General features: G+C 52.7%; 1 protein-coding gene across 1 annotated transcript in view; it reads right to left on the reverse strand.

The window, feature by feature from the left end:
- Positions 1–34: 34 nt before the first annotated feature.
- The window catches only part of ACAN (aggrecan), a 62,534-nt gene continuing 49,795 nt past the window's right edge, over positions 35–12,773 (reverse strand). The window contains exons 14-19 of the mRNA XM_055326550.1: positions 7,119–7,232; positions 3,901–4,059; positions 3,449–3,531; positions 2,635–2,779; positions 1,642–1,824; positions 35–814 (exon numbers count right to left, since the gene is read on the reverse strand). Of these exons, the coding sequence (XP_055182525.1) occupies positions 738–814; positions 1,642–1,824; positions 2,635–2,779; positions 3,449–3,531; positions 3,901–4,059; positions 7,119–7,232 (761 nt within the window). The 3' untranslated portion in view covers positions 35–737. The remainder of the gene's footprint in view (positions 815–1,641; positions 1,825–2,634; positions 2,780–3,448; positions 3,532–3,900; positions 4,060–7,118; positions 7,233–12,773) is intronic.

Raw genomic sequence — 12,773 nt, forward strand, 5'->3', positions numbered from 1 at the left:
CCTGCACGGTCCCGGGGGTGTGGGGGAGGGGGAAGGGGCGGGGCGGCACTCCCCCAAACCCAGCCCTGCCGGAGATGGACACCTGCTCAGGGTGGCAGACCTGGGTGAGTGGACACTGGAAGAGGGATCCTGGGAGGGAACCCGACCCCCACACAACGGAAGATCCCTCGATGGCTCTCTCCTGCCCCCTCACTCTGAGTGGAAGCTGCCCCCTCGCCCTCAGGCCTCTTCTTGAGATGGTGCCGCCCTCCTGGCTCTTCATCCAATACATTCAGCTGCGGTCAGGTTCCAGCTCCTCACGCCCCTTCCTCCCTCCTCCCTAACTCTTCCTGGAGTGAAATAACCAACGATTGCACTGCTCTTGGATAAAGTCAGGAAACAAAAAATAATCTTCTTTATTTAACTTAACCCCTCCCCTTCTCCCCCTGTCCCTGCTCTGGTCCCTGGAAAGGCACAACGAGAGATTGGAGAAATGTCTCTAAACTCAGTCCATGGCTTACAATAGGTTTGCTTTGCTTTGGCATCGAGGAGGGAAAAATCAGATGCGGTTTTGGCGATTTGGGGGTGGGGTGGGGAGAGGTGGGTGCATACACAATGTGGGATTTGTTTTTTTTTTCCTTCTTTAATGGAATTCCTTATATGACAGAAAGCGGCAAGAAGAGGACACCATCCATGTGGGATGTCAGCCTGGCGGGGCTCCTGGGCTCAGCATCCTGGGTGCGTCCTGGAAGCTCCTCTCAGTGGGCTGTGCTGGGGCGGCTCCTCCGTGGGGCCCGTGAGCTCCGCTTCTGTAGTCTGCGCTTGTAAGTGGAGGCTGGGGGGGAAGGGAGACCGCAAAATCTCAAACACTTGAAAGCTCGGAAGGAAGGAAGCACGGCAGTGGTGGGGGAGAGCAGCCTAACCTTTCCCCACTTGCCCCTCCTCTGCTGGCTCCCCTCCCTGCAGAAACCATGGGTTCAAGTAGTAACCTGAGGCTTTACCCACTTTCTGGTTTTGATTTTTCTTTTCCTTCTTTTTTTTATTTTTTATTTTATTTTTTTTAAATATATATTTTTTTATTTATTTATGATAGTCACAGAGAGAGAGAGGCAGAGACACAGGCAGAGGGGGAAGCAGGCTCCATGCACCGGGAGCCCGATGTGGGATTCGATCCTGGGTCTCCAGGATTGCGCCCTGGGCCAAAGGCAGGCGCCAAACCGCTGCGCCACCCAGGGATCCCTCTTTCTTTTTTTTAAAGAGGATTTTATTTATTTATTTGACAGAGCACAAGCAGGGGGAGCAGGAGAGGGAGAAGCAGGCTCAGCGGGGAACCCGATGCGGTGGCTCCATCTCAGGACCCTGGGATCATGCCCCAAGCCGAAGCAGACACAACCGACTGAGCCACCTGGACATCCCTGGTTTTGATTTTTCTTGGCACCAGTTTGGGCTAAAAGGGGCTTTGAGTGTTGAAAAGGAAAGCAGACCAGCCGCTTTTTCCTTGTCCTCAGTGAAAGTGAGCCTGCCCTGAGGGCCGAGGGAGTGAGTGTGATGAGCCCAGGGGTAGTGCAGACAGCAGGTGTTCAGGACCCCTCCCTCCCAGAGGGTCATGGGATGGAATGCTGTGCCCAGCGAGGGGTGGGGGGTGGGGGTGGCAGTGCTCACGGTCTGTGCAGGTGATGCGAGGTTTTTCCCAGTGGCCGCTAGGCTGGCACCGGATGGTCGGCACATGCCGCTGGACGAAGCCCTCAGTGCACTGGTACCGTACCAACGAGTTGATCTCGTAGCGGTCCTTCTTCTGGCCGAAGGTCCTGGCGTGTTCCACCACAGGGGGGTCTCCGCAGGCCACTGAGGGACACAAGCTCTTGAGAAAGGGCTCTGGGAGGGTCCCCCGAGATGACCCAGGCAAGTGATGAGCCCGTGTGCCCTCCTTTGGCTGTGATGAGACAGCCCAGAGCCCAAGGAAGGGGCACCGCACCTGGACACCCGGCCACGAGCCCTGGCTGCTGGCAAAGAGGCATTTTCATGCTGAACTAAAAGTCTGGAAACCACGGGTTCTGATGTCTGGGTTCCTCCGTGATTTAGAGCAGCAGGGTGGGAATAAAAGGAGGGTCTTGAGGGGATGAGGGAAAGACAACAGGAAGGGTGAAAGGTGGGAAAGGGGGCAAGAGCCAGGCAGATTGGCTGTGACTTTATGAAAACATTGGGACAGAAGGAGGCCTGGGCAGGGTGCAAGGCCAGGAGAGGGAATAAGAGGGGCCTGTTCTACCAGCACCTCCATGTCCACAGACTCCAAGCTGAGGATCGGGACCTGACAACTGACACTCTAGGGGACCCCATAAAGAGGGGGGCTCCTCACCCAGAAAAGTCACTGTGGGTGACTTTCTGTGCTGGCACCAGAGGAACTGTGTGTGTAGGGGCCTGTCTGTCCCCTAGCCTATGACCTTCACCCTCCCTAGGAGTGGGCGTGGCTTTTGCCATTGGCCCTGGGACGAGGGGACCCTGGGAGAGCCCCCCCCCCCAGACCAGAGCCCTGCCTGCTGGGTGGGTAAGGGTACTTCCTCAGCCAGGACACCTGCCCCAGGTCCCACAGCAGGAGCCTAACGTCTTGACTCTGTGACTCTATCAGGGCAGGGCCCCTCTGGGGCAGCTGCTCACCTGTGCCCTTTTTACACGTGAAGGGCAGGTAGTAATTGCAAGGCACGTCATTCCACTCTCCCTTCTCGTGCCAGATCATCACCACGCAGTCCTCTCCGCTGACAAAGAAGTTGTCGGGCTGGTTGGGGCGCCAGTTCTCAAATTGCTGTGGTGGGGTGTGGGGTGGGGGCGAGGCAGGGGTGAGGATGCCGAAGGAGCTAGGCCTGGCCCCACCCTCTCAGTCCCTGATGGTGAGAGTCTGTGCCCCTCCTCCTCCAGTCAGGCCAGCAGGGGCTGGTCTCATATGTTCCCTTGTTTGGATAGGACCCCATGGTAGAGACATGGCTCCCAAGTCCAAAGTGTCTCCCTAGGCTTCTCCCTCCTGCTGCGCCATGGGACAGAGTCCCCTTCCCCCACCCACGACCCTGTTCCCATTCACTTCTTCCAGGAAGCCTTCCCTGACGTCCCCTGCTGATCTGCAGCATTTACTATGTGCACTGTCCCTTGGTGTCTATGTTGCTTTCTGTCTGCCTGCCTCCTTTAGTAGACAGAGTCCTCTGTGGGCAAGGAAGCCTTCGAATGTCCCCATGTATCCCTTCTGGTGGTGTGTCTGCATTCCCTCATGGTCTTCCTCACCTCCCTCTTCCTTCATGCCAGGGTGCCCTCGACTGGCCCAGTCCTGGCAGAGATGACGGAGACGCAGTCCCTGCACCCAGGGCTCCCAGACCGGCAGCTGCTCAGTGAGTGTATGTGGTCTGAATACACCTCTCTATGGCGATCGCTATTCCCCATCTCTGGGCCGCCAACTCCCCCCAGTGCCCCTGGCGGAACTCACCAAGGAGTGTCCATCTGACCAGCGGAAGTCCCCTTCGATGGTCCTGTCATTCAGGCCAATCCACTGGTAGTCTTGGGCATTGTCTAGAGAGAGGCATGGGTGTTGGGCATGGTGCTGGACCCCCTGAGGGGGTCTGAGAAACAAGCTCGAGAAGGCAGAGGGGATGGGGGCGGTGTCAGGAGGTGGGTAGGTTCCTAGGAGCATGCCACCTGCTTCTATGGCCTGACAAGGGTTTCAGCACACGCATGTCTGGAGTGTACTTCGGCCCACCATCCAAGCTGGCATGGCCTAGCGATAGGCACAGTGTTAGCCTGGGGCTTCGGGGTGTAGCCCTGGCTGTGAAAACTCCCTTCCTCCCCTTTTTGCACCTGCCACCACCCCCACCCCTGCAGCATCTCTGGATCCTGGTGAGTGAGGCCCTCTGCCACAGACCCCTTGCCTCCCACACTCACTGTTGACAAACTCCTGTTCCTCAGGGGTGACAATGCTGCTCAGGTGTGACTGCTGCGCCCGACACCGGCTCTCCGCATCCACCCAGCTCTCACGGTCGGGGAAGTAGCGGTAACAGTGGCCCTGGAACTTGGTCCAGCCCTCCTCACACAGCTCCTGGTCTGCAACACAGGTCAGAGTCTTGAAGAGAGAGGTCCCGAGGCCAACTGGGGGTGTCTGGTGCGGCCAGTCTTATGCCATTTCCAACATCCACCCGCCTTCAACATCTGTCCTCGAAGGGAGAGGCCCATCTGGATGCGACTCAAATCAGAAGCCAGGAAGGCCTGGCCCTGGAGCCCCAGAGCCTCTGGGCACATTCCCTGATGTCAGTGCCCCAGAGCTTTCCTCCTTGTTGACACCTGCTCTGTGGAGCTGGCAGGGTTCAGGAGGCCAGGAAAAATAAGTGGGAAGAGGGGAGGTGCTGAGATTAAGGCCAACATGGTTCAGGGCTCCCAGAGGACCTGGGAAGGGAGCTGTGTGTGTGTGTGTGGGGGGGTAGTTTTGGTGTGTGTGTAAAGGTGGCAGCAGCAGGCAGCCCTGGGGGCATGAAATAGCACTTCGGGTAGGTGTAGAAGAGCAGAAATAAGTCTGCTTCAGGTCTGAAGAAGAATCAGAGCTCTAAGTCTGTCCATCCGGGCTGGCTCTGGCAGGACACATGATGCCTCCCTTTTGGAGGATGAGGTAGCCAACCAGGTGTCCATGACCCAGGGGCCTCAGCTTCTGATTTAACTTGTTGGTGGCAGATGAGCAGAGGGAGGAGCTTCTCTCCTCACAAACCTATCTGGGTTTACGGGTTCTGCATTGGGGAGAAGGGACTGGTTTGGAGCTCTTGGGCAGCCTGGAGGGATAGAGGCAGGGCAGGACCTGGATCCTTCAGGCTTGGGGGAGCCGTTAGGACTGTGTCTTCTCGTCTCTGCCTTCAGTGACATCACGCTGGCAGCTGTAAAATGGCCCTGGTGGGAGTGTTAGAGCTCAGAAACTGGCAGATGCCACACATCAGGGCTCCCCCTTCCTCTTCAGGAGCTGGTTGTTAAACATCAGCCAGTACACCACTGGATGGAGGGGGCTCTGAGACCCTCTTTTCCTCCTTGCCCTGGGGCCTCCCAGGTGAGGGGCTGCTCCTCCTGCCTGGGGTCCCGAGTGCAGGGCCTGAACCCCTCAGGCTGCATGGAGCATCCCTTACTGGGTGCCACTGATAGGCTGGCAGACCCAGGGAGGGAGGACCAGTACCTGATAGGAAGGAGGCTCAGTTGAAGGGGTGGATGCCTGGCGGGGTTGGAAGAGAGACACTTAGGGAAGGCAGAGACGGAGGACATGCAGAGGCCAGCAGCCCAAGGAGAAGAGGCCAAGCAGCAGGAGGGCTGAGGAAGAGGCCACAAATCCCCTGTGGCCAACACCTCCTCCAGGGAGCAAGGCAGAGGTCTGGAGAGAAGGTAGCAAGGCCTCAGAGGTAGCTCAGCACCTGAGGAGGCCAGAGACATCATTTCAGGGCTGACCATGCCGAGGGTTGGGCTGAGGAGGCCAACCTGGAGGGTTTAACTGCTCTGGGAGGGGCCAGGGCATGCTCTGGGGAAACAGGGACAGCATTCCAGCCAGGTGGGAAGGCGCAGCAGGCCCAGAACCAAGCTTGAAACACCCGCCTGACTGAAATGGGAGAAGAGGTGGAGCTTTGCTTTGTTTAGCTGGGCACGTGACCCAGCACCCAGCTAGGCAGCAGGAGCACCATCTCTGCACGCTACCAGAGCACAGAGCCCAGTGAGGGCCCTGCCTCCATGCCCGCAGAGCGCCTCCTTTCCAGTCTGGCATCCAAGAACTGTTGTTGTGTGGACATGCTAGACACTCCTCCTGGGGCAAATATTTTGGCATCCTGGGCAGAGATCCTTATGACTCTCCACTCTCTCCCCAGCCAAGACCACGCCCAATTCCTTGGTGCCTTGGGATGGAGGTGGAGGGTGGGAGGCTGCAAGGAAGGAAGAGCGTCTAGGCCTTTTCTTCCAGAAGACTTATGGTCCTCCACCAGTCTGTAATCTTGGTAGTGCCTCCAAGGAACATGCAATACCCAAAACTGCCTCCCCACCCTGCTTAGGGCCAAAGGGAGATTTCCCAGGAGTTTAATCTGCTTTCCGGAAGTTTCTGGGATATCCAACTTGACAGATCATAGGAAATGATTTCTCATTCTGCATGGCTTATTGCTACTAGTAATGACAACCCTCATCTCCCCCTTCTGAGTTGGGATGACCCTGAGACCCAGGAGGATGGTAGGGGGAGACTAGAAGCACCAGAGGTGAGAGAGTTGGGGGGCTCCAGCTGGCCCTGGGACATTCCTGGCACACAGCTCCCTTGACAGAGCCTGGTCTGGGTACAGAAGCAAAGGTTGGCAAGGCCCAAGAGGGGAAACTCAGCCCCTTGTCCCCCCTGTGAAGCTCTGTTCTCCCTGGCCAGCCTTTTGGCACAAGAGTGGGGAAAAGGAAGCATGGGGTGGAATGGCACTGACATCACCTGTCATTGGTGATGAGCAGAGGTTGACATGCAGCAGTCCCCACTCATGCATGAGTTGAGCATGCTGGTGACACGGGAGCTGTCAGGCAGACAAAACAGAGCTCCTGCCAGAGAACAAAGAGGTAGCATGGCCAGCATGACCTGGTGGCTCCCAAGGCCATGGAGGTACCACAAAGGTCCCATGGGCAATACGACAGGCAGACACATGCTCACGACCCTGCTGGAAGATCTGCGGTGTCATCCGGAGAGAGAACCAATTACTCCCACCCATAGCTTCCTTCAAGACAAATGCACGAGATCAGCCTTGTCCTCTTATTCTGATGCATGCACCGACCTCAAGGTGGTATCAGCAGGTCTGGAAGCCCTGAAGAAGGTTAGTGTTTTAAAGATCCCCCAGAGCCCCACCTTCCAAAGTGTAGGCTTGGCCAGGCCTGCATGTCCAGCCCGCAATGTCTCTCCTGCGGTCAGATCAGCCAATGCCCCAGAGGAGGGTCTCCACAAGGACCAGCAAGAAGAGTGGGAGTGAGTGAGGCAGACTTCTCAGTTGAGGCCCTGGAATGGCTGTCTGGATGGACCGCGGGGGCCCCAGCCAGGGCCTAGAGCCTGTGGTTAGAAGGAAGGGTGATGGAGGAGGAGAGGGTACAGCAGTTAGTAACATTAGCTGAAGCCGAGACGGCCGTACCGATCTCACACAGGTCCCCTCGGTAGCTGGGAAGGCATAAGCATGTGAAAGAGTCGATGGCGTCCACGCAGGTGGCTCCATTCAAACAAGGACTTGAGAGGCACTCGTCAATGTCTGCAAGAAACCAAGGGCCACTGTTAGGACTCTTGCCAGTAGCTCCTGCTTTGCAAGCATTGCAGGTGCTTTATGGGTGGCCAGCCCTGCTGCTCTCCAGAGCCCTGGGAGGGGTGGCTGGACTTCCTAAGAGCTGTTGCTGCTGCTGCTGCTGCCGCCATATTGGAGCACTGAGCCAAAGATTCAACAAGGCTTTTCTTGGATGTGTCTGATTCTTGACTGGCAAGCTTGGCGCACTGGGGCCAGGTTTCCCAGCAGGTGAAGTGAAGAGGTCTGGTGCTTCTGAAGGCAAATGCCCACTGTAAGAGTGAGCATGTAGCTCCTCCAAGATGCCTTCTCTTATGAATATTTCAAGAGGCCTTAGGGTTTCCACTGGCTCCGAATGTGAGCAAGGGATACTGGAAATCAAATTTTCTTTTCTTATTTTCCTCTGTAGTTATGAACCAAGGCAAGAGGGCAAGTCCATGAAGCACTAGAATGGATAAGCCTGAAGTGGTCTGGAGAGTATAAAACCATGAGAAAATGGCGGCATGGGAGGTATGCATGAGACTCATTCAATTCTTGGGGGTCGCAGACATCTTTGTCTTCAGTAAATCCTCGAGTATCTTAAAGATGAAGGCAGCATCATTCTCTTGGCAGGAGGAAGAGAAACCAGCCCAACATTTCCCCATGCTCTTTCCAGCTTGGGGTCTTAGATCGTAGACATCTCCAGTGAGTCACAATTTCCAGAGAGCTCCATTCTGGCCAGTGGGAGACCAATATTTGGAGCTGGTGAGCCACTTAGTAAGTGGCCAGCCACCACACTGGGGTACAGGCAGGTCTCCATCAGCCTCTTCTTCCCAGGCAGACTCTTCCTCCCTTCTGTTCTTCCGGCCCAAGATGTTCTTTCTAATCCAACTTCTTTGTGGGACTGCAATTGGTAAGCCATTGGCTTCTGCCCCAATTTTTATTCATCAGCCAAAGTGAGAAGTGAATTTCCTAATCCTGTCTTTCTGCCTCTTTCTGAGAAGCCAGAGACCTGGGGATCTTTTACTCTCTTCATGTTTGTACTACAAAGGCTCCTGCTGGTTTTCTCTGGGTTACTTTCCCTGGGAACATGATGAAAGGTATTGTGAAGCTCTTTTTCCCAGGAGATCAATAAGATTCTTCAATGAATGGGTGCCACTGGCTCATGGGGCATCATGGTATATGGCTAAGCCTCAGTGTATGCAGCTGTGTTCATACAACCTTCAGGACCTGACATCGCCTATGGGTGTCCACATGAGCAGCATCCTAAATATGTTGCAGGATTACTTCTTGCCTCTCAGAACAGCAGACTAGACCTTAAAGTCAATCCTCCCTTAAGAAGGCAAAAGCACTTTCTTGTGGCTCCTTTTCGCCAGCTGGTGCATAGTAGATAGATGTCTTCTGGACCAGAGTTGGGTTTGGGCAGTGGGTGGCCTGAAAATCTCAAGTCCTCAGGTGTCTCTCTGTTCCCATGGAGTTCTTCGTTTCAGCTCAGGGAGCGCGCACCATGGATTAGAGACCAACAGTTCCAAGGCTGGAACTGTTCCAAGCAAAACCAAAATGCATGGAGGAACTGATGCGAGTCCCAGCATGCACTTGGATTCCCAGCATGCACCAGGATTCCCAGCAGCAGCAGTAGCAGCAGTAGGTCAGGCTGGTCGGCTGGGCAGAAGCTGGGGGCTGCTCTCCTGCTCCAGGAGACACACTGTTCTCTCGTGTCCACTAGCGTCCTCGTGGGACATGGGAAGCACCGGGTGAGGGGGCATTAAGCAAATGTAGGCGCTAAAGCGGTTGTATAGAGCAGGGGACAGGAGTGGCCTGTGGGCACAAGAGCCAGATGGTAACCCTGGCACCTCTGGACTGAAACTCAGGGAATCTGTTCCCAGGTTCAGAAGCTGTTTTGTGCAGGGCCTGGATTCACAGATGAGAAGGGGAGGAAGGGTCAACATGCTGAAGACCAGAGAGCCTGTGGGTGCCAGTAGGGCACTTTGGGGAGGCCTTCAACTGTAGGAAGGGGGCTGAGCATTCTGCATGGGGCTGTCTCCTGAGCTGCTCAGGCCTGCCAGGCCTCATCTCCTCTCCCTCCGACTGAAAGAGCCACTGCACCCTTGCAGTGCCCACCTCTTTCTGTGAAGGGCACCTGGGACATTGCTGGTCTACTGGAACCATGAGAGGAGTTGAGCTGGGCTTACCATAGAGTAGGGGGGACCCCAGACAGGTGCCAGCAGGTGGGGGATGGGAAGGGCTTTGGGTAATGGGCAGACTGCAGGAAGGAAGAAAGGAAAGACAAAAACCCACTCTCTCACGAATCTTCCGTGAGCCAGATGCTATGACTCCCACACACTTCACCAGCCCAACAGCCCCAGGGCACAGATGCCATGGGCCGTAAGACAGGTAAGGAAACAAGTGGCCTGCCCATGATGGTAAGCCAGGGAGACAGACCGGAAGAATCAGGAGGAAAGAATCAGACATGGCCTAAAAGTTGGGCCTCTATCCCCCATGGAGGGAGAGGGACACTGAAGTCTTGAATCTCGGGTGTCTCATTACCATTGAACCAGGGCTAAGGGCTCCCCTTTCCTCTCTGAGCAGGGACCCTGGTGAGTGTCGGCACTGTGAGTAATCTTCCTATTACTATAACCAAAAGGGATGATTTGTTCCTGAACCAGATCTAACTTAAGGGAGAAAATAACTGAGAGCCTCCTGGTGAAAGCAAGGGGAATAAGATACTTCCAAATGATCACTTTGGCATCTGAATTGGAGAGCTCAGGCCTCCCCCTGACTAGGTCTTGCTGGGCTTTTGCTTATGTCAGAGCCTAGGACATTGGAGTGAGAATTTATTTGGCTCATAGAAAAGGCTGAAGGAAGAGTGACAGCAGGTACTTTGACTCAAATGACACCCAACTAAAAAGGTTGCCAATCATAAAGAGCATGATATGAAGGGTACTCAAGTTCAGGGCACAACCTGTGCAGTTGTATGTGGTGACCCTGGACATAACTTTCCTAGACAAAGATGAGAGAAAATCCCCTCAAGAAGCACAGAGACAATTTCTTAGCTCAGTGGATGCCCTAAACCCTGCAAAGACCTAAGATCAATCAGATGGATAGACCTGAGTAAATACATTTGCTTTCTGGTGTATCACAATGGACAGAAGGGTTATAAGAACATATTTATCAGTTCCAATTTGCTTTTAAAATAAACATCATCAAATTAAATAGTATGTTATAATTATACTATTAAGTCTTTTATATTTTTAAAGTTTGATCTTGAATGTAACTTTAATATCATGCTTCTTAAATTCAATGACAGTTGGCCTTTGAACAACATGGGTTTGTGTGTGGGTCTGCTTATATGCAGATTTTTTTATGCAGATTTTTTTACAGTTTAGTATCATAAATGTATTTCCTCTTCCTTATGATTTTCTTTCTTTTTTTTAAATTAAGTAAGCTCTATCTCCATTGTGAGGCTTGAACTCATGACCTGAGATCAAGAGTCTCATGTTCTACCGACTGAGCCAGTCAGACGCCCGTCCTTATGATTTTCTGAATAATGTTTTCTTGTCTCTAGCTTACTTTATTATAAGAATACAGTATATGATACATATAACTTACAAAATAAGTATTAATTGACTTTCTGTTATCACTCAGGCTTCTGGTCAACAGGTGGCCATTACTAGTTAAGTATTTGGGTAGTCAGAATTTATATGCAGGTTTTTGACTTTGCGGAGGCTGACACCCTTAACCCCCCAGGGCTGTTCAAGGGTCGACTATAGTTCCCTGTTCAAATCTGCCCATAGAATTTTCGGTTCTGTCAAGTCATGAAGGTGTGATTTGTATTTGTACTTATAACCCTGTATTTTCACTCCCTTTGAAAGTGTCCCCATCCCCCACCCCCACCTGCCCTGGGGGTAAGATTTCACTGAAACGTAAACCTCTCCACTCTAGGGGAAGAGACAGTGTCAGATCATAGGTCAGAGCCTCAAGCCTACAAAGTGAAGAATGGCAGTAAGATAGAAAAGAGGCTGAATTTTAAGTTCATGACTTTCTAACCCAGGAGTTTAGAGAAATCTACCCAGCACCATTGATTGCTGGAAAATTGGATGTGAGATGTGATTAGAAGAGAATGTCTCAACCTTAGCGGTGCATCAGAGTTACTGCGGTAGTTAACAAAATTTTTTTAAAGGTTTTAAAAAATATACCAGTGTCAGAGTCCCTCTTCAGACCAATTGCATTGGGGTCGTCCAGGTGGGGCCCAGGTGTGGTGCTCGTTACTAGCACCCAGCTGATTCTAAGGAGCAATGAGGATTAAAACCTAAGAGCCAGGAAATGTCTCTGCAAATGTCAGCAACAGAGGTGGGGAGTATGCTGGTGCTTTTTAAGTGGATCAGAATAGGATAGCCCTGCTTTTTCAACCACTAAAAAAATCTGCTTTTCCTAAACATTGGAGTGAGAGATGGGGAAGGGGAAGTAATCTTTATTAATGTGTCTTGGGGCCAGGTGCTGTACATAAATTGTTCTTAACCCATACAGCAGTGTCTAAGCCCTGGTTGCACACTGGACTCATCTGGGCAGCCTTAAAAACCCCCATGCCATGGCCACAGGACCATTTCAATCTGAATCTTTGGAGTGAGACCCCAGGCATCAGGATATTCTTAAAGCTAAGAACCAGCACCTTTGACCCTATTACAAATGAGGTCCTGAGGGCTTGGCTAAGTAAGCCCCACTTCTAGAACCTCTCTCTGTTCTGGTTGCCCTGAAGTTCACCTCCTGAGTTAAGACCAGCACCTGAGAATATGTTCAAGAGGGAGCTTCTGATTTAGTTGAGTGTGTTGAACAAGTGAATGAAGACCCCAGTTCTGGATTTGACTCCAGAGGAGTCAGGAGCTAGGCAAATCCCTCAACTTTCTGTGCCGCAGTTTCAGGTGGGGATAACTGCCAAGCTACCCACAGAGCTGTCTGGGAAGAAACAGCAGAGCCATTCCTCCTGCTGACTGAGGACTCGGAGCCTCACTTGCTGGAAAGCATACATAAGGTCAGACGCTGACCCCAGTGGAGGAAAAGAGTGAATCACAGTCACCCCCACTGCCTGTTTACATGGAGCATTTCCTGTGTAAGTGCCAAATGTACAGCATATTTATATGATGTAATCATGTATTATTTTGCTCACATATATTTGCATATATATTATTTATATATATTAAGTTGCATATATGTTAATATACACAAACACAAAATCTTTCTTTGTATATGATGTAATGGCTATTGGAAGACGGCTGCCTGGCCCTATTTGTCTTGTGGCATCTGCCTTCCCCCAGGATTCGTGGCTCTGATTCTGCCTGTGTCATAGGAATGAAGCCCTTTTATGAATGATTCTGGGACAGAGGCTGGGGTGAGGGTGTGGGGGCAGTGCAGAGAGCTGCCCCCAAGCATATGAGCTTGGAGGTAACAGGGCATCAGTTCTCTTAAGGGTGGTGATCTGATGAGATGAAACGTCCTCATGGCCACAGGCCTCAAAGTGTTCAGGGAACACAGGTAGAT

This window comes from Nyctereutes procyonoides, unplaced genomic scaffold (assembly GCF_905146905.1).
Source record: "Nyctereutes procyonoides isolate TBG_1078 unplaced genomic scaffold, NYPRO_anot_genome, whole genome shotgun sequence".
Classification (NCBI taxonomy): domain Eukaryota; kingdom Metazoa; phylum Chordata; class Mammalia; order Carnivora; family Canidae; genus Nyctereutes; species Nyctereutes procyonoides.